Raw genomic sequence first — 22,771 nt, 5'->3', positions numbered from 1 at the left:
ACTGTTTATGTTTTCTTTTTCTCCTCAATAACTGAACCAGTAAACAAAGGTTTGTGTTAACTGGCAATAATTTCAAATAAGGAAAACGCCTCAAGTCAAGACTGTTTTGCCCAGGACAACATACTATTTTCAAGTCTCCTGAATAAAGAAAGGCAAAAAGGCAAGTTAAATACTGAAAACCAAAATTAAACAAGCGTGTTTCTTCACCAGCTACTTTATATGTATACTAAATGTTAACTAGTCTCCTGTCTGATATGGCATTAATTTGCATAGACTGCATAGAACTTAGAATGTTTTTCCTAAATAAGTATATTTTCCAGGAGAACAGATGTATGAATAAAGCTACAATATAAAACGCATGGGTCTGTTTTACATGAGTTTGTAAACTTTACCTTGGATGTGAATTGTAGCAATTCCACAGAGCATTAATAAAGCACATAAAACACTAGCTTCTCCCCACCCCCAAAACTAGACTCTCAGAGATGTCTGAAAGCCTACCTTACAGCCAAGCACCTCTGTGATGGAGTCAAATCTTCATTTTTCCGAAACATTCCTAGGGAAGAGGACAGGAAAAAGGAAAAATAAAGAAAAGCTAAACCACCCCACATTAATTAGCAGTTTCTTTACTCAGTAGAGCAAGCCTCATGCTGCAATATAATTTCTGAAGTCCTCAAGTAATTTCAGAGGCATTATGTCACAAAACATTTTTGCTGGAGTTGGATCAAACAATTCTTACTGTTGACAAAATTACAAACTCTCATATCCTCAGTTATATCCAACAGTGCCTAAACCTGAAATCACATGGATTTCAGAAAAGCATTAAGAAGGGTTGTAATAAGTGTTGACAAATACAATTCCCCTACACTGATTAAGATTTCAAAGTCTGCAGGTTTTAAAACCCTTTATTCCCGGTCCTGGAAATTGGACAAGCCCCAAACCCCTTTCAACATTGCAGTAACCCAGGGACATTACACTAGTCATTGCACTTTTGATGTATAGTATGAACACAGTCCAAGACAGATTTAAGCAATTCAAAACTTAAGGCAGACCCCAAAAGCACCTTCATGCTGCAAGTAAAGATTGTAAACAAGGTCCAGGGAAGCAGGCACAACAGTAAAGGGTGCTCAAGTCTTTTTCATGAGCACTAAGGAGAAGCCCTAATCCCTGCTAGCAGAAGGGGGCAGGCCAAGTCTAAATTCAGCAGCAAGACTGAATTTACCTTCTTGCCATACATGGCACTTTCTGAAATGCTGGTGGCCTACCCCTGAAAAATAGGCTTCAAAATTTGTACTCGCATAAAAGAGAAAAGTAAAAATATGACCTTCAACACTTTAAATTATTATGAAATACACTAATTCAGGGGCACAGAAGAAGCAGAGCTCCTTCCTTCAGACAGCCCTGGTTTATACCAGCCAGCACTGCTTGCCAAAATGACTGCTTCAGCTCCTTCTGCAGCCTCTCCACTTGTTCAGACATTAGCGCACACATCCATTCCCTGCTATTCACATTTGCAAGTTTTCTTTGCCATCGCAAGCACTAAAAAATTTATTTTTATGAGCATAGCTTCCTAAAGGAAAGGAAGTTTATAGAATTGCACTTTAATTATCTTCCTCCCTAGCAGTGCCTAAACCCAACAGCCAATTTCTAACCAAGTTTGATGAAAGAGTAGAGGTAACATAGATACAAAATCCCAATGTGCTTTATGAAAATAGGTTATTCCACAGAAGATCCTCCTCCACTCACAGAAAGGTTGCCTTCAACACTACCCCTTGATGCCAGTAAATCCACAGAGGGGAGCCCTTATATTTGATCCAAGCATAAGGAAAGTTTTAACTAGAGCCAATTTTTTTTTTATAGATATCAAAATCAGTCAGGCTTAAGACAAAAAAAGATTGGGGGGCGGGGGGGAAGTCAAACCTCATTTAATTCTATGACTCATGGAAATACTTGTTATCTAAAGAGAAGATAACTCTGTTGTCTTCGTGCAACCCCAGGAACCGTGACCTATACACACTTATGACTTCAAAACTGCACTTTTAGTCTTTAACAGAGCTGAGAATACAGAGGGGTTAGTAACTTGCCATCTCCTCTCTTCCAATATGACCTGGAAAAATACCTTCCTTGGTCCTGATCCTTCACAGTGGAAAGTCACTCCCATTCATACCCACTCAAGGCAAGAAACTGAAAGACAAAGCATCACCCCCAAACTTCATGCAGGCACTTTCTCTTCCCCATGATTACATTCTCACATATTGTCCTTGGTGCTACACCAAAGATTTCTACGCTGATAACTGTACCGAATAAAAAATGCGGGAGAAGCATTTTGAAAGGTCCTTTAACCTTTAAGGCCATAAGATTACAGTTCTCAGGTAGTGAATCTTTGAATTTAACACAAACTTAAACAGAATTTTAACACAAAGACTCCTATAGATAGACGTAGATCACATGACATGACTAGTGCAGGGAAGTAGCCCATACAGAGTCTTCAGTCTCTCACAGTGTGCACAATGCAAAGTGACTGGAACAGGAGCCTCCTTCACTGTTATATTCCATATGAGTATTTTACCCTTAAGTCAGAAAGAGGAAGCAGTCACCAAGTGTGTCCGAATGAACTTGCATAAAGCCAGACTAACCACTAAATAAAGGTAATTAGTCAAACGAAAGATTTCACATCATTTATGTGGTATGAAAAAAAAGAGGAAAAAACCCTCAAACCTGAAATAGAAGAATCTAACCACTGATATATGACCTATACTTTTGGAGGGGTGAGGAAGAAAGAATTGGCATATTTAAAACAGGTTCAAGTTATGTACATATATACATGAGAAGTCACTTAAGGCCTAAATAACCTGGTGAGCAATACACTTGCTGTCTTAAACATACTGTATACAAGTAAGCCTCCATTAATTTTTCATTTCCCTATCTCACTAAGAGATAGCCAGCAGCTTCTTTGAGGTCAGTTCAGTGGCTGTCCCTGTATTTTTTAAATGTCTTCTCAGTGCCTCAAAGGCCCATTTATCATCTTTGCATAGCATGCAAGAACAAGGAAACCATTGATCTCTGCCTCTGCCATACTCTTGAAAGCTTTCAGGAAGCTACCGTTAACATTTTTTAATTCACAAAAAATACATATGGAAAAGGTGTTCTCACATTGATGCTTATCTAATATGAGATGAATTAATATATATACATTCAATATTTACCAGGCAGTATATCTGCCCATGGGAACAAAAGCCTCATAAATCATAGCTGTTCCCTACCTACTACACATTGGAGGTGAAGAAACCCCACTTCAGCAGCACACCACTGCTAGGGAACTCATGCAGTTTTGTAACCTTTCTCTGGGGGTTATGAGAATTGTTTTCTCCTGTCCTACAGCGGGAGACTACTGCAATGGCTGCAGCTTTTAGTTGCTACCAAATCACACAGTGGGGATTAGAGAAAATGGGTTTTTTCGAACATCTGTTAGAGATGTGAAATTAAATCATTTGGTCACTCAGCAACTGTAACTCAGTTTTCTCATCTGTAAAGTAGGAAATACTCCTATGTTCCTTCCTTGGTAAAAGAATTTTGTAAATTATCAGTAACAATTTATCCCCAGCGGTCTAGATCATGAGGAAGTTGCAGCTTTTCACTCCTCCTCAGACTACATCCTAATGGTAGCAAAATCAACATCTTTAGATACACACCAATATCCTGCCATATAGGCTTTATTAAGGCATATTATGACTACTACCATGCTCTCACTACGATAATACAATGTTTACAATCATATCATAGCACCACCCCAGCTTTGTGGTTAATCTGCTTGAACATAACCACCTCTGTATTTGCATGAAATCTGTCTAATCAGTAACTCATTAATAATACTTAGACATAAGATTATATTACATTAATAATACTTAAACATGGAGATCATATCGCAGGCTCTGTTGTAATTACAGTAAATTTTAATTTGAGGTTCTGAAATGGATTACCAGCTGAGCCCAAATGCATGCTGTTATTAAAATATTTTAAGACCTGAAGAAGACAGACAGACAATAACAGTTTTAGCTGTTACTAGCACATTGGCAGCAACAAAAGCAAACAGACACAGATGCCAGCTGAGTAAAATTGCAAAGAAACTACAAAAAGCAGGAAAAATCAGAAGTCTTGATATCCAGAGAGCTGTGCAAGCAAACATAAGCCCAGAACAACACTTGAAGACTTAGGAGGGGAGAAATACGATATAATTCCTTTAAACACTAAATGACAATTCCTTTAAACACTAAATGACATGTACTGTAATCAAAGTGATTTGGTAACTGATGCTGAAACAATAATGACCATGCTGTCACTAACGCAAGAGGGAGCACTTAAAAAAAAAATAAATATAGATCAAGAGACAATTGGAGAGAGAGCATTAAGAGAAACTTCTAGACATAAGAAGAAAGCATCAAGTTACCAGAAAAATAAATACACACCCACACACCACCACACCATGGCAGTTTCACTGACATAATTAACAGATGAATTAGAAAACAACATTCTTGGTTAAACAGCTGCAACTTTTTTGCTGTAGTACCAGCATTTGTAAAGTGGAACTGGGTCATGATGACCTATCAAAAATCCTTAGGAGTATTTAGTTCTACATACATAAGCACACATTTCTCTGTCTCGAGAGTTGTTCAATTTTCTCTTGCTTATACTTTCACAACAGCAACCATCCAAATACACTTTTTAAAAGACATAACAACAATAATAAGACCTATTTGAAATCAGAAAAGCACATTGATAGTTTATGAGACCTTTACTTTCATAAACATAACATTCTTAACTGACCACCTCTCACTAAAACAAAAAAAACCCACTTAATTGCAAAAGTAAGTTGGCCAAAACACAGTATGTTCCCTTTTACCATGGGGTCACATTGTGACAATCAGCAATTCAGCCTAGTAATCCTGTTCTGGTTTTGTAGGTATTTATTTTAAATAAATTTGAAATATCACATCTAACGTACAGAAATACATAAGCTGTTCAACGCTTCAGTACATCCACATTTCCACCCTTTAAGCCAGAGCAGACCAATACTAAAGTTGTCTGCAAGCCTTTAGAAAGATGTAGTGTCTTTCTGCTGAATACGGTAATTACTTGCCTTTGAGAAAAGCAAAAGGCAAAGAATCTAGTTAATTGAAAATAAAAAAGAAATGTTTATATCAACTAAATCAAGAAACATTCTTTGATACTTCTGACACTATTACATTGTTCAAGAACAGCTAACAAAACCATTACTACTAACATAATAGCAAGTACTGCAGTTTGGATGGGACTGCTCATTAGCTGCAAACCAACAAGAAATTTACTTTCTAATTAAGAAAAAAAAAAGAAAAAAGAAAAAAGCATTGTGTGAAAAACCTCCCAAGTGTATGGTGTAGTACCACAACCTGATGAGGCAGGTAGCAATAGATAATTAAGACCATGGCAACTAATACAGCATTTGCGTATAAGTTTCTCCATCACCTTTTCTTCGTTTTCCTCATCTCCTTCCCATTTTCCATGTGTTTCATCTATCCATTGAAATATCTCTCCTCTCAGGGGCCATACTGGACAGAAACTATACTTTCATTCTTTTGCAGGGGGAAAATAGGCTCTAATAGCCTATTTAGAAATCTTACAACTTTCTAATAGTACAATAGCAACATGAGGAAAAAACAGCATAAAATAGTCCACCCATTCTCCTAATAGCCTGCTGTTGGAGCAAAGTAAATGAGACCTAAAATACTGGTGTAAGACTAGCCTTTAACTATATTTCACCAATATATCATTCAAACTAAAAGGCAGAGGTAAAAAAAAAAAAAAAAAAAAATCCATCGAGTTGCATATTCACTGTACTCTGTATCTCCTTTTAGTTCTCACAGTAAATGCAGTGCCTTACCAGATCAGCATCAATGTCTACTCTATTGCTTTTAAAAATGGAGAGTGCCAGGTACATAGGAAGAAATAATTAATTAGAAAAAAAAGCAAGCAGCATTCCAGGAAAAGCTCATTTAAAAATTAGCAACTACAGAGTTGAAACCCAAGTGTCATGGTTTAACCTCAGTTGGCAACTGAGCACCACACAGCCACTCGCTCACTCCCCCCCACCCGGTGGGATGGGGGAGAGAATTGGAAGAGCACAAGTGAGAAAAACCTGTGGGTTGAGATAAAAACAGTTTAATAATTGAAATAAAATGATATAATAATAATAATAATAATAATAATAATAATAATAATAATAATAATAATAATACACAAAACAAGTGATGCACAGTACAATTGCTCACCACCCGCCGACCGATGCCCAGCCAGTCCCCGAGCAGCGGCCCCCCCGGCCAGCTTTCCCCAGTTTATGTACTGAGCATGACGTCCCATGGTATGGAATGTCCCTTTGGCCAGTTTGGCTGTGCCCCCTCCCAGCTTCTTGGGCACCTCCAGCCTTCTCAGTCAGTAGAGCATGGGAAGCTGAAAAGTCCTTGGCTAGTGTAAGCACTGCTTAGCAACAACTAAACCATCAGTGTGTTATCAACTTTGTTCTCATCCTAAATCCAAACCACAGCACTGTACCAGCTACTAGGAAGGAAATTAACTCTATCCCTGCCGAAACCAGGACACCAAGGCATAAGGGATTGGAGAAGGGTACACACAGGAACAAAGAGTTTATATTTTTTTGTGGTCAGAAAGCATGCGAGATAAGCCCCTAGGAACCAAGAAGCAGCTGACAGAAGAGTGTTATGGTTCTGGTTTCTTACATGTATCTAGCCACGCATTTTTATGGACAAGTGCAACATAGTAATATGAAGAAATAATTTGGAAGAATTAGTTTTCATGTTTAGTAGATGGATATTACATTTAAAAAATGACTTTTTTTTCTGTAAAGTTTTATGCATTATTTAGTTTAAATTAAAGAAATAAGAACAAGGTTGTAAGAAGCTGTGAGAATTTTTTTTCCTTTTAAAATACCAAATATCTAGTCTAACATTCCCTAGTTTTGCTGGCTGAATCTCTTGGAGATTTAAAAATCAATACACTGTGAGCTCCAGAACTTCAATGGGTTATGAACATAAACATTTGAAGAGACTCTCTGTTTAAGATTCATTAAGCACTAGAATTAAAAACAAGCTGCCAAAGCGCATACAGATCAGTGAGGTTAGATTTGGATGTGGGTCTTTCCTTTAAAGATCCCTAATCTCATACAGAATTGCAGTAAAATGAGTGAGGCTCGGTGGGGATGAGTGGGTTATAAGCAAAAAAGGGGAGAGTGCCGTATGAACTCATTGCAAGATACAGAGTTAAGCAGTGACAGTATCTCCCTCCTCTCCCCTGCTTAACTTTTAGTACCCTATAACTATACTTGCAAAAGCTTCTCTACTTGCCACCATCTCTTAGCTAGAAATTTCTCGTGCAAGTACAATCCTCCATTTTATAGCCCTTCTAAACTGCACCTGTAGACAAGCCCCCTGCGTCTAGAATAACTGCAATGCACCTTTCCTTCTCCAAAATCTGCTGGTTTTAAATTTGATGAAAAATATAGGATCTGAAGTACAAAAAATTCCTTTTCTCCCTTAACTCTGTCATTAGCCTGAAGTGTTGCACAACTAAATCTAATTCTTGCCATAAAGAATGAATATGAGCACAAGTAGTCTCAAAATAATGTAAAAAACATTTCTGCCTTTAGAGTATACATATGTGTCGCCAAAGATAATCCGCAAGAAATACAAAAGTAAATCTTAATATACTGACTACTCATTTTTGGTAGTGCTTATTTAAGTAACAAGAAACTAATAAGGCAAGAACTACTAAGGGCTTAAGTTCAAAAACGTAAATCAGAGTACGCCAAAGGCATACTCCAAATTTACTCAGGTGTAAATTTGTGATCCATGCAACCTTCTGAAAAGTCAGAATTATACAGCAACTTTAAATTAATCCTATGCAACTTGCATAGAATTTTCCTGCTTTAAAAAAAGCCCACAGTAAGTGCACAGGGTTGTAACAGTTACAGGGGTAGTTGTTATTTATTTATGGGATTCCATACTAGTGTTCAACTTTGAATCAAGCATATCCACTTAGCTAGACAGACTCTTTAATATGCAGCATGAGTGAGCGGCCTTCATGATTACATCCAGTTCTCTCCAGGACCTTCAAATGTAACACTGAAACCAGCTGAACACAACGAACAGGCTGCTAGGGAAAGATCAAGTCCAGAAGACTTGCCTTCACCACCAAAGCAACCTAACTACAACTAGTGTCTTGAAGCTTACGAAGATCTTCCAACACACCAACACCTTTCTTTCAGCTGTTTAATTTCATTACCTCTCCTTGGACGTACTGGTAAAAAATGAGGGGGGAAAATAAAGTAATTGGTGATTAATACAGCCAAGCTGATGTGACTAGAGGCTCAGAGTGCCATTAATCAGTGTAATGATTTCCAACATTATCTCCTCCCCCGTCAGTATATCTCTTAAAGTATTTCCCAGTGGCAGCATGGACCTTTGTACACTGAACAAAAGCCCATTGACAGCAGGCTTGTTTTCATTATTTTCTCGTGATGGACCCCTTTTAAGTTGTCTGTGGTTAAAAATCATTGCTTTAATACAATCTCTGTTTCCCCTGTACATCTTTTCTTGGCACCTCCTGACACTGGACTAGCAGATGCTCCTGAATTCACATTGGTCACATCAACTTTTGAAAATCATGTTCACACTGGGCTCCCAGCAACGGTGATCATCCAACTCAAGTCAAGGACTCTGCTAAACTGCAAATGCAGCCAGAGGGAAAGTCTTCCAATATATTATCAGCTATTCCCCACCAGCTGACAAAGACTCTAGAGGATCTCTGATATGAGGTCAACAAGGAACAAAATTTCAAGGTTAATACTCAGAATTCAATGATATCTACAAGAAATTCTGACAGAAAATAAGCTGGGCTTATGAGGAAAATACAAATTATCTAAATTAATTTAAGTAGAAAAAAATCTAATTTAGTTTGTGATGAAAGTTAAGAATAGAGCTGACTAAATGGAACATTTGTTTCAAGATTACCAGGAACACTCACATGCTTGTCCCATACCACAACTCCACTATTTGTGCATGATGTCAGCAAATCGAAAATAGCTCCTTCCCCTAGCAAAATAATAGTAAGAGGAAGCATTTATCTTTGATACTGGAATTATTACTTCCTTATAAGCTGTTTCCTCTAACTTCTCTATTCTGTACTCTAATTGATTATAGCTTGCAAGATAATACTTCTGAATATATTTTCTCTGGAAGTTAGACATCAACTTCTTTGACCGACTAGATATGCCCAGCATTATTTATTTATTTTTATTCATACAAGAATTCTTACAAAAAGGTGTTTTCCTGACTTTTCATATTCATGAGTGTTGCTGCCTACAGGCTTCTCTAGACAGTGTACCTCTAACAAGAATGGAAAAAAATGAAACACCAACAGCACTAAAGCTAGGACACATATGAGACAAAACCATACTAAACTCCGCACATAATGTTACTAAAGAAATTTCAGAAAAACAGGTGGCTTGATCCAGGTGTCTGCGGCTACACTCCCAAATCTTCAACTGTCAGCTGTAGCTCCAACTGAGTCAAGCTAATTGGCTAGGTTTATTGGATGATATTTTCAAACTTTAAAATGAAAATTACTCCTTTGAATTTAAAGGTAACTAAAAATCTAGATACCCTACACACGAAAGCCAACATTAGGATTCATTTTTGTCACAACTAGGGCCCACTTAACTGATGGATAAATCTGACAGGAAAAAAGACAGAAACATAATAATTAGATCATCTCCCTGTTCACACCGATATGTTAGCAGCGAGTGCAATTATGATAATAAAATGAAATGTATACAAAGGTTTTATAAAAATCAGTATACACGGTACAAATTAGGGGGAGATTAACAGCGAGCATTTTAAAACAAGAGGCAATCAATGACTGAAATTACATGTACTAGTTCTACCAATCTGTCAGCAATAGTGATCTGTGAATTTGGAAATTTAGCTAACTCTCACAATCAATACCCCAGCCCAGAAAAACGTCAGTGGTCACTGGCCCCAGAAGTGTCATTGGTTTTCCGATAAGTAGTATATTCTGCACAATGGAAGCATTTTCAGAGCTTTTGTAGTGTCTGAGCAACATTTCTTGGTACTTCCATTAGTAAGCATCAAAAGAATCAATTGAGACACAAAAATGTATTTTGTCCTAAAACACAAACTGGACTACTAAAGTAACTCATTGACTCATGACTAGCTTTCCTTAAATTTACTTTGTATGGAAAATTAAACACAGTTTAAAGAAATCTTACCATCATGAATCTCAAATGCCAAACTAGTGATCTTCTGTGTAATTATCATCATTGGACTGTTACAAAAAAGGAAGAAAGAATAATTTAGAAAAAAGTTCAGCATTTTCTTTCACATGTAAATACCAGGGAAAGTTTATACTAATAGTCCAGGTTAATTACTCTCAGCTGGAAGATTTTCAATGCAAGGACAAAGTGATTAGTTTTTGGAGCTCAAACCATTCATTCAACGTAATGAAAAGAATTTAATCCTTAGATACAGTATTTGATAACCCATGCCTTTTATTGCTGCATTAGGCTCCACAAAGACAACCAAAGTGTTTCACATTCATTTTCTACTAACAGAGTTTATTTTTTTTACAGTGGGAAGAGTAAAGAAAAAAGGGCAGTAAGAGCAATTATATGCATTGTTAATTACAGCAGCAGTAAGCAAAGGACAATAAAAATATACCAAAGTTGAACAGTACTATAATTTATTTAGATATGCAGACCACTTCCACTGTTTCTACTAACACCTGGTCCTATGCTTAATTTTTCCATCTACAATTATTATATGCTTCAAGTAAATATATCTGGCAAAACAAAAACCCAACATAATTATGCTGGCTCCAACTAACAGAGTTTAGTTAGTTTTGAATTTGGTACCCTTGAGTGGATCTTAAACTGTCAAAGAGATATTCTTCCCTGGCTAAGCAAGTCAGCTTTACACTGAGAAATTGTACCATCTTTGTAGTATCTAAGAGTTTTTGACTGATGTAAATCCCAGCATTGCTAACCCCCTATCTGGTGGGAAGGAGGGGATAGGGGAAAGCATAAAGTAGGCTACCAGAATTTAGAAATTTAACTTTGAAATCAGATCTCAGAAATATATCAGGGACTGTATTTACCCAGTAGTATCTGAGCTGGAGACAAAAAAAAACACCCCACAACAAAATAATCATACTGTAGGATGGGCACATAGTTTTGTTCAAGTGTTTTGACTGCACTTGGCCTTTTTACATTTAAGTTGGCACAGAAAAACAAATCCAAGAGCCATCAAGTCTTCCTTCATTGACAGGGCTATGCCAGTATTTTGCCAGATGGCTCAGTCTGTCAAACCAATTTTTTTTTTAGGTTATGGTTATTTCAAAGCACACAAGATTTCCAGTCCTCAAAATGCAATCAGGGAGAAAGTTTTTTCTACTGTATTATCAGCGCCCCAAAATCCTGATATCAAGACTAGAGTGACAGGCAAGGGTCAGCAAGGAAGAAAACTGAACAAGAACAGACAGTCTGGGAAATCCCTCATATCTCTTTCTAGCATTTAAGCTGTAGACCTGTCTGGTGCTGGCAGAAATCCCCAGTTGATTCTGAACATAATGGGTTTTCCTTCTGTAAGTGGGCATGTGACAGCATGGATCCTGCCTGATGGAAGGATGGAGCCCAGGAGGAGCTCAGTCAGACCTTACATTAATTCTAGCTGATACATCCGTCATTGTTATCATCGCAGACCCCGGCATTTTTTTTTTCTTCTCAAGTGGCTATTCCAGTATCTTCAGAGATTTGGCTAAGGAGCAACAATCTAGAGACTAAAAGAGGAAGAGTCCTTCCTGGAACAGTGAGGCTGTGAACCAGGATTTTAACAAAATCCCTTTTAAGTGCTGGCAGAAAGGCAAAGGAGGCAGGGGAATGCTCACTGGCAGCTGGGATCTGTTAGCACTGAAGCCAGGACCACACAGCTCTGCACAAGGAATTGCACCTCCAGCATGAGGTCTCCTCAGCTTTCTCCACTGTCAATGCATTGATACTTTCCTTCAAACTTTTTGCAGATTCTCTGGGCTTGGACACCTCAGATGGGCATGGCATGCTAGGAGAAATGTCTAGGTAAACAGACATTCAAAGCTCTTTTGGGGCTAACCACTATATGAATCCACACCAATATCTTTGTAAGAACTTGCTGGTGCTGGTGTTCAACAGCTGGTTAGGCAACTTCTGTTATTTTCTTGAGCTTAACTCTTCCCCTGGAACTAGAGAAAATTGACAGAAAATAGCCCCCTTCGGTTCATTTTCTTTTTCCTCCTGTTTTGGTAAGTAACCTCTGTCTCAGGCCTCAAGGGAGCAGATGCAGTATATGCCAGAGATTTAACATGATATGCATAAATCAAGCTCCCCAACTGGCACATGAAAGGATGGTTTAAATCAGGCAGCTCAAACATACAATCAGAGTTGGATCTAGGCTTCAGAACAATTCTATCCAGAGCACAGATCTCAAACCTTTGGATGTGTTTAAGACCTAGCAGAAATCTCTGAGCTAACACCAAACTAACAGAGCCACAAAGACAGCCGCTATCTGAAAGCGGTACAGTCTCATTTGAGCAATGGTGTACTCAAGCTCTATTAACGGTTTGAGAGCAGCAACAAACAAGTGCAGTTACACTGCTTCCAGAGTCAGCTCAGAGCTTTGGTCACTGCCAGGATTGTAGGCTTTGGCCCTACAGTGAACTGGAATAGATAGCATTTGGATTATAGTTCCACTTGTAATGGTGAAATTTAATTCAACATCTGTAAACCTAGTTTTAAAGTGTCTTTAGGCACACGTCTATGTTGCAAGCTCCCATTATAGCCAGCGGAGATCTAGTCAATAGAGTCAGGGACATCTGATAAGTGACCCAGTTCACGTTAAGGTAGATACTTAGCAGTGGGTCAGCTGAAATGCTCTCCAGGCTCTGTCTACATTGATCAGATCTCCACTGACTACAATCGGATATCTGGCTTGAAGGCAGGCACTTTGATGTAGGCATAAATGCAGAAAGATGTTTCAAGAAGGTAAGACCCAGCTAAAAATGACAGAAAAGATTAACTTAACCATAAAAGCTTTTGGCTTCAGCCCAGAAGTTAAGCTTCTGGACTACATGCCTGTTACCAAGGAAGACTGAGAAGCAACAAGGCTAACAAGCACAACTCTACTACACAACACAGGTAATACTGAACTACAAAGACCACTGCCATTCATAGTATTCCTGAAAAGTATTTAATGTTTTGGGGTTTTTTTGGTTTGTTTGGGTTTTTTTTTGTTTTTGTTTTTGTTTTTTTTTTTTTTAAGATGACTAGCAAACACTCCCCTTCTCTTTTTTCCAAAATACATACTCTCCTTTAAATCAACAAAAGCACCATCACAGTAGCAAACTTATTTATAGGAAATGCTGTGCTTCACTTCTCTGCGCCTGAGGTACAAAGAAGAATCACCAATATGGTTTATTTTTACTTTGCCTATTTAATTCTGTTTTGCTCCTATACAGCTCAAGTCAAATATAGGTTTGAGTTCATTATATAAAATGAGAACACATATAGACAAAACTTTCCATTTCCAAGGGCTGTGTGACTACTCCACCATATAGGTGCCTCTCTCCTTAGCTTTTCCTTCTGGAACATCTAACAAAACCAAAAAACAAAGCAGCTAAAAGCTAAATTCCATAAAACATTCAGATTTTCCTCACAAAGTGGTATCAGACTGTGCCAGGCATGCAAGTACATCAGATACAATTCAAGCTTCATCATGGGTGGTAACAGAGATTTTAGGGGAAAAAGCAAAAGCAAAAGAATCCCACAGCCACCAAATCCTTTATGCCCTTCAGACAGGAACAGGAGGCAGCAGATAAACGCATTCACGGTTCTAACAGACACAACTGTTCCCAAAATTCTCAGTTTGCATGATTAAAGCATAGGTACATATATATTTGTATGTGTGCCAATATGCACACACATGCCCAGCTTTCTCCCAAAGTTTAAAAGGTTGACACACTTAACTTGGAAAAAACCCAGTAACAGATACAGTATCACTTAGGAGAACAAGATGGAAAGATTATTTTTCTCCTTACCCAGAAAAATCAGCAGAATACTGTCCATAATCAAAGATATAGACTCTAGTAATTTGGCACACAGTGAGGTATCCCAAAGCAAAAACAAAGCAATACCTGGAAGGAAAATGGAAAAAAAAAGCTTTTCAATTAAAAACCATAAACATTTCTCCATTGACTAAGCTACCTTTTAAGTAGAGTTTAGTCTCCAACTATTTCTAGTGAATATTACATAATTGGACTATGTAATTACACCTTCATTCTGACTGGTTTTTTGGTAATATTTGTTCTATGCAGGCACAGACTAAGACTTTTATTTTAGAAATACTACTGTCACTAGCCAAATTATTTATTCACATAAAGAAAGCATAGGATTTATAATTTCAAGCACCACTGTAAAAAACTAAGTCCTATAAAAAGAAAATGAATCTGTGAAGCTTTTAGTTCAAAGTTAATTTTTGTCTACATAAGCATAGAAATTTGGCAAATTATACATCAAACATCATTTCCATTGAATGTATTTCTATACATTCAAAATTCAGCACCACAAATCCCACTGCTGCTGTTTTCAAAGGAACTGGAAAAGGCAATTAATTTTCAAATACACACATTAAAACATATCTGAGTGAAAAAGGAACAGGATGCCTCCTGTTAAAGCTGATCCTCAGCAAATGTAAGAAAAACACAGATAAGAACCACCTTATATAAGTATTAACTTTAATTTCACATATTTTTTTCAGGTCAGGGTTGGGACTTTTTTTTTACCCCCCCTTTGTAAGATGTACAACAGTATACTAATGAGAACTGATTTGCCAATACACCTCAAAATCTGCCAGATATTCTTTACAGTCAAAAAGGATGGTGAATGGCAGCAGGAACTTAATTAATCCTCTAAGACTTTATGTATGAACTTCACAGTCTTGAACTTTTCCATATAACTTAGGAAACATTCATGGTAATGAAATCAAACACTTGTGTAATGTTCACAAGACTAATGTGCAATCCCTACAGCAGACCATATTATACATTCAAAATCCAGTTAGAAGGAAAATATTCATACACCAAATGGGAAATCATAACTAGAGCTGGATTTAGGTGAAACAGTGAGGGACACTACAGGAAGAGCTTGGAACATGCTTTTCCTTTCTTTTCCAAATAACTGTTTTTGCAAAAAAAGTGTTAACATAATAAATTCTACAGTCTTAGAAATTATTCTTCAATCTGAAAGTGATACCTGTTTTTGCCACACAGAACACTTGCAGTTTAACATTTAATTAAGAATTGTGTTAGATATAAGCCATTTAATATTTTAAAACATCCAACTTTCAAATTACAGATTACCTTATATCTCAGTAGCTACATTAAACCACACTTGTTACTTTAAAAAAAAAAGTTTAGGGTGCCTGTTTTAGCAATAGTTTATTTTCTGTTTTCATGAACATTAATAATCCAGAAACAGTATTATATTGAGTGGCTAATTGGTACAGAAGTGTTTATAATAAGAATCCAACAAAATTACACAATATTTGGCTCAAAATTATACCAAATTATTTCAGCAAGAAAAACAATTTAACACAATTAAGTAGTATGTAGTGGACTGCAGCTATCAGGAGTATGATATAAGGTAAAACCCTTTTTAAAAAGTTTGGAATTAAAATTTTCCTGAGATATTTTAAGAAAAACTACCCCCCCCAAAAAAAAAGTCACCCAGGTTTCACATGAATGAGGAGTATGTGGGTTTAGTTTGCCCACGCTGAGATCAGTCCCAGCTCTTCCATTCACTAAAAAGTCAGTATGATTTTCAGCTTTACCAGCCTCTTGATTTACATACTAAACAATCCTAGATTACAAGTAACTTGTTATGTGTAGAGATACCTACATACCGACCCATAGATACCACACTAAAAAGCAAAGAAAAATTAAAATGCTGTAGTTTTCTTTACAAGACTCTTATTTCGTCCTCACTGGCAAGATCATGTATTTATTAACAGCCTATTCACAGTATATTGCAATAGGTCCAGCATAAACAGAATTACAAAAGTGATGCTAAACTACAGCTTTCATAACTTAACATGCTATCCATAGCAGCAATACATACTTTGTTGGGACAAGAAACTCACTTAAAAAATTAGTGGATTGGGTTTAGTGGATTAGGTACACACTCTCAGATAGAAGAAAACAGACACCAGTTTCTACATCATACAGTTTGTCATAAAATATTTATGCTGTTTTTAAACAAGACATTATGAAGACTCCCTTTTGCAAGCAGAAAAACTAGGCTAAGTACAACTGAAGATAAACTAACAAATATCCTAAAAGAAGAAAAGCACTGAGAAGTCAGGAAACCTTAGGTTCTTTTCTATGTAGTCATTATGATACTATCTTGCAGCATTATGTGAACATGCAACTGCAAATTCCTGTCTCATTGCAGAAACAGGTCATTATCCTGGATATTTTTCAAAGGCTTTGCATTCAAGTTCAAGACACATCCAGTGATTTTACTTATTGCATACTTTCCACATGCTGAACTCAAGGAGTTTGGGATTTCCCCATGAGCACTTCCTCAGTTATTCTCCATGTATTCAAGTGTTTCATAAAAACTGCATTCCTCTTTAAGATGAATTTTAGTGATACATGGGTCTGAACACAAAACTGGGGAGATGCAAGGTCAATTCTTGGGTGAACTTATCTTTTTTTAAAGGATGGCAGAAAGGATGCCAGCAGTACATTTCAGTCGCACACGCACACACAAGTGCTCTGTACTTCTACAAATCTAACCACAGGTGTTCCGTGAAAGTTTATATTTGTAGCCAACACAAGCAGTTTAAAACACATTGTAGTGTCCTGCACTTAGGAACACAAACTGAGGCAGCAATGTTACCCAATTATGGAACAGTGAAATGTGTAGGGCAGTTTAAAGGTTACTTCTTCACTTGCAGGTTCCTGTGGCTTAAATGCCTTCCAACTCCTACAGCAAGTTAACTTTCTACAATGAAATGACTGGCCTGGTAGATGAGGGGAGAGCAGTGGATATTGTCTACCTGGACTTCAGAAAAGCTTTTGACACTGTCTCCCATAAGATCCTCATAGACAAGCTCATGATGTATGGGCTGGATGAGCAGACAGCGAAGTGGACTGAAATGGAGTGACTACATCAGTGGACAAGGGAAGAGCTACAGATGTTGTCTATCTGGATATTCTGTAAGGCCTTTGACACGGTCTCCTACAACATCTTTCTCTCTAAAGTGGAGAGGTATGGATTTGATGGGTGGACTGTCTTGTGGGTGAGGAATTAGTTAGATGGTCACATCCAGAGGGTAGTGGTCAACGGCTCAATGTCCAGATGGAGACTGGTGACGAGGGGTGTCCCTCAGGGGTCTGTATTGGGACCAGTACTGTTTAATATCTTCATCAATGACACAGACAGTGGGATCGAGTGCACCCTCAGCAAGTTTGCAGACAACACCAAACTGAGTGGTGCTGTTGACACACCAGAGGGATGGGATGCCATCCAGAGGGACTTGGACAAGCTGGAGAAGTGGGCCTGTGTGAAACTCATGAGGTGCAAGAAGGCCAAGTGCAAGGTCCTGCACCTGGGTCGGGGCAACCTCCGGTATCAATCCAGGCTGGGGGATGAAGGGATTGAGAGCAGCCCTGCCGAGAAGGACTTGGGGGTACTGGTGGATGAAAAGCTGGACACGAGCCAGCAATGTGCGCTCGCAGCCCAGAAGGCCAACCATATCCTGGGCTGCATCCAAAGCAGCGTGGCCAGCAGGTCGAGGGAGGCGATTCTGCCCCTCTGCTCTGCTCTGGTGAGACCCCACCTGGAGTCCTGCGTCCAGCTCTGGAGCCCTCAGCATAAGACAGACATGAACCTGTTGGAGCGGGTCCAGAAGAGGGCCACGAAAATGATCAGGGGGGTGGAACACCTCTGCTATGAAGAAAGGCTGAGAGAGTTGGGGTTGTTCAGCCTAGAGAAGAGAAGGCTTTGGGGAGACCTTATTGCAGCCTTTCAGTACTTAAAGGGGGCTTATAAGAAAGATGGCAGCAAACTTTTTAGCAGGGTCTGCTGCGACAGGACCAGGGGGAATGGCTTTAAACTGAAAGAGGGTAGATTGAGACTACATATAAGGAAGAAATTTTTTACGCTGAGGGTGATGAAGCACTGGCACAGGTTGCCCAGAGAGGTGGTGGATACCCCATCCCTGGAAACCTTCCAGGTCAGTTTGGACGGGGCTCTGAGCAACCTGATCTAGTTGAAGATGTCCCTGCCCACGGTAGGGGGGTTGGACTAGATGACCTTTAGAGGTCCCTTCCAACCCAAACTATTCTATGATTCTATCCTATGAAAACAGGCTGAACAGCCAGGCCCAGAAGGTGGTGATCAGTGGCACAAAGTTGAGTTGGAGGCCAATAACTAGCTGTGTACCCCAGGGGTCAATACTGGGTCCGATCCTCTTTAACATCATCATTAATGATCTGGATGATGGGGCAGAGTGTAGCCTCATCAGCTTTGCTGATGACCCTAAACTGGGAAGATACAGGCTGATACACCAGAAGATCTTGCTACCGTCCAGAGGAACCTTGAGAGGTTGGAGAAATGGAGTGACAGGAACCTCACGACAGTCAACAAGGGGAAGTGCAAAGTCCTGCTCTTGGGAAAGAACAATCCCAGGCACCAATATATGCTGGTGGCCACCCAGCTGGAAAGCAGCTTGCTAGAAAAGGACCTGGGGGTCCTGGTGGACACCTAGTTGAACATGAGCCAGCAATGTGCCCTTGCAGTAAAGAAGGCAAGGGGGAGGGACAGAGCTTTCCCAAAACCTTTAAAGCAGAAAATGTCATTTGCTGTGACACTTGAGCAGGACCCCAACTGGCACCTTCCCTTGAGGAAAGCAAGAAATATCTATCAAATCCAGCATCTGCTATCCTTCCCAATATCCTCTTCCAAACCAAAACCTAACTTTACTATGAAAAGTCCGGTTAGAAAGAACAGCAATCAAATGAGTGCATCCTTTCTTGCCTTCATGTTTATACAGCATTTCTCTGGTTTTGGTATCTGCTGACCAAAATGTCAGCCACCTGGGTACTTCCAGATATCCTTTGAAACAGATGTTAGCCATCATGACCAACATGGTGGTTAATATCCACACTGAAGTTATACTGCAGAAAGGGAAGGGGAGGGAAGGGGAGGACGAACAACCAAAACTTAAAACTTCTAAGATTCCAGATTCCATTTTACAATCTAAAACAAAAGCTGTCCTCCCACAAAGCAGTGAAACTTGCTACTATGTTGCGTTCAAACACAACTATGAATTTTAACTATCTTCCAACTATGTCAGCCACCAGCTCCAAGTTACACACAGAAGACTTGGAAGACTTCAAACTTTTAACTGATGTGGAAAACACAGGAACTTGCAACCCATACAATGCTTTTCACCTTCAAAGTGCATCTCTGCACATTAGCCATGCCACATCACATCCCTTGTTGATGAGAAATGTCATTTAACCAGGGAAAGTACAGCAACATGTTCTTCCCAAAGGAGATCTAAAAGGTTTATGACAGCTTGTGTCATTCCTGTTGTTTCTCCTGCATATTTGTGGTGCAACTTGCTGATCATCTTAACTCTTGTACAAATCCAGCTTTACTTAAATTTGAAACAGATCTGAAAATGCTTTGAAAACTTCCTAAAGTACTCTTACTGCATGTTTCCTACCCTCTTCAAAGGCTCATTCACCAAAAACACCCCTTAGATCAGAAAATTGAGTAAAGTTTTGCAGAGCTCAACCACATGAAGTTTTTTCCAACTACAACAAAATTAATTACAGGCTGTACATGAATGCAACTGTTTTACCCAAGGCTAAATTTTCTCCTCCAGCAGAAAAGCAATTGGTCTTAAAAGTCAATGTTACTCTATACCTGCTTCTCGGTGAATAACGTTCTTGTAAGCAGAATGACAGAAGTAATTCACACTGGACATGAACAACTAGAAGCAAGTCACGGTATTGTTATTATTACAAATAACTTTAAGACAAACTGACCCATAATGAATATTGTACTACATATAACAAAAAAGACACAAAGACATTAATTTAGAATATGTTTGAGACTCATTCACAGATCTTTATCAAAATAACCTTACTTTATCTATCAACAGATACAAAGTCAAACAGGTCTGCGAGACACTGCAGTAACAAAGTAGCAGAAAGCATAACAGATTGTTTGGTATGTCTAACTTCTAGTTTAAAGGTGTTTTTTTTTTTTAAAATAGATTTTAAGCAAACAATACTGGATAACCCATTATACAGGAGGGCTTTTCTTGTACAACTCTGCCATATTATGTTTTAATTCCTTACTATTCTGAACTTCCCAGAGCACTAAAAATAATATTTAATATTTAATATGTTCTATCCATAAAATTCTATCATTCCTTTAAAAAGAAATGTATCAAGTAAACTAATCAAAGAACTTTTAAAAAGTATATCCTAACATATTATGCATAAAATATAACATACTATACACATATATATTACAATATATAGAAAATAGTAAGGAAGCGGCCTCTCCAAGTAGTATTCTACAGAAGGTGCTCATCAAGAGAACTTCTGTTTAATTCTATTTTTAAAAAAAAAGGAAAAGAATCTCTTATTAGCAAACAAAATACATTGCCCTATATCATTATTTCTTGTCTAGTCATTTTTTTTCAAGTAACATTAATCAACATAAATGTTAGGGTTTTTTACCTGCATATATAGAAATCCAAAAAGCTTCCTTATATCTGTATGTATACATACACACAGACAGACATACAGGCTTCAGTTCTTTCACATTACATGAACCTTCTTTTAGTTTCCAAACATATCGATGTAATTCGATACACATTTTCTATTACACTTTCTACTGTTAAACTGGAGTAGCTACATTGAACAGACTTCTGAAGGACCATTTCTGCTAATACAGAAAACCTCAATCTCATCCCTGTACACCGCTCTTTTTATTGTCCTCACAAGCTTAGCGGAGCCAACAGAACATTCATACCAGTGCTGCTCATCTACTTCAGTGCCAAGTGGTCTGATTTTGTTCAAGCAGCTGATTTTTTTCCTACAGGCAAAGCCTTTTTATCCAGTGTTGCCTTATAAATTAATTCCACGTGATACACCTACTATCCTGCCCACCACATCACCTATAACAGACAAGGACATAAAGACCCCACACGAGTGGCAGCACTAGGTCAGGCAAAGTCTCCATCTATAGCCCGGGATCCAGGACTGTGTCCTCCCCAGAACAGCAGGTAAAACACAAATGCCCAGGAAAGCAGATGAGCGAAACGAGCACTGAAACTACTTCCCAACTCTCTCCCAGACTCAAACCATCAGCACCTTGAAGACCTGGATTCAAACATGGCATCCATGCATTTAATAACCCTCAGCATGCTACTCCTCTATCAACTTTTTGCTCCAAAGCACACCCCCATCTTTACCACCCTCTGTTGCTCCAAATACACTTGAGAAAGATCTGTTAATTTCTACATTTTCATCATAACTATGTACAAATTTGATAGCACAGAATGAGCCAGGAGAACCTGCTTATATAAAGCTTCCATAGCTTTAATATTCTGTGGTTTAACAGCAGAACCCTCAGCTTTTATCTGTGTCCCTCAGAAATTTTGGGTTGCTGGCTAAGAAAGAGCAAGAACATCCATAGGTTAATTGCAGAGCTTTGTATCCGCTGACAGGCAAGCCAGGCTGCACAGAGGCCCAGGCTAACCGTAACACACATTAGCTGATTGTATTTGCATAACCAGGGGTGAGAGTTGCATTTTTGTTTGATTTTACACTTCTGGGAGACTCAGCATCTTAGTTATAGAATATTTGGTCAAGTACCTACCGTACCTATCTCTGTTTGCACAAAATGCAGCAAAAATAGAACTGAGACCTTGACAAAGGCACGCTTTGGGAGATGTCGTAACAGCTTGTTATTTTAGGCTCTTCCCATGCAGTGGAAGGACAACAGCACAGTATGCTATTTTGCTGGAAGAAAGTTAAATAAACCAATCAACGCAGGGCACTTTTTCACCAGCTAGTCGGCACATACTATGGATTTAGTCTTGAAATAAAGGTTTCATGTCCAGTCAAGATCCACTCCTTCCATTATGTTGGGAAATAAGACAGTTTTGGTTTTTTTTTTTTTTTTTTTTTTTTACACGTGTAATTATTCAGTTTCAAAAGGCAAACCTGACCACCATGTAACATTATACTGCCTTGATTTTTAGAAAAGGTGACAGAATAGCCTCCAAGTTCTCCCATGCCCTGCGCTGAAAGCTGCTGCCACCTGGGTTGGTTTGTTTGTTTTTCCTACTGCTTGTGCCAACATAAAAAACCTAAAAAAAAAAATTCCTGTCTCGAGGGTCAGAACTGAATTTTTATCAAAATGCAGCTATATTAATTGTTTTAATTCTAAACGAGCATAATTAGTTTTCATTGTTCACATGGAGAAATTCAACTCTATGCAGTTAGAACATACAATATTTGTTCGCAAAGCTTCAGGGGGAAAAATGTGTCAAGCAAAAAGGTCCAAAGAGCCAAAGCTAAACATCTAATTCTG

The 22,771-nt window shown here is 38.4% G+C and overlaps 1 protein-coding gene across 3 annotated transcripts in view; it reads right to left on the bottom strand.

Moving 5' to 3' along the window:
- Positions 1-22,771, bottom strand: part of MBOAT2 (membrane bound glycerophospholipid O-acyltransferase 2) — a 95,797-nt gene that overhangs the window by 19,383 nt on the left and 53,643 nt on the right. For all 3 annotated transcript variants that reach the window (XM_076332814.1, XM_076332816.1, XM_076332815.1), the window contains 3 exons: positions 14,188-14,283; positions 10,334-10,389; positions 499-553 (listed from right to left, as the gene is read on the bottom strand). In XM_076332814.1, the coding sequence (XP_076188929.1) occupies positions 499-553; positions 10,334-10,389; positions 14,188-14,283 (207 nt within the window). The remainder of the gene's footprint in view (positions 1-498; positions 554-10,333; positions 10,390-14,187; positions 14,284-22,771) is intronic.

Source organism: Aptenodytes patagonicus, chromosome 3 (genome assembly GCF_965638725.1).
Source record: "Aptenodytes patagonicus chromosome 3, bAptPat1.pri.cur, whole genome shotgun sequence".
NCBI classification, from domain to species: domain Eukaryota; kingdom Metazoa; phylum Chordata; class Aves; order Sphenisciformes; family Spheniscidae; genus Aptenodytes; species Aptenodytes patagonicus.
This window is presented reverse-complemented; position numbering and strand designations above follow the sequence as displayed.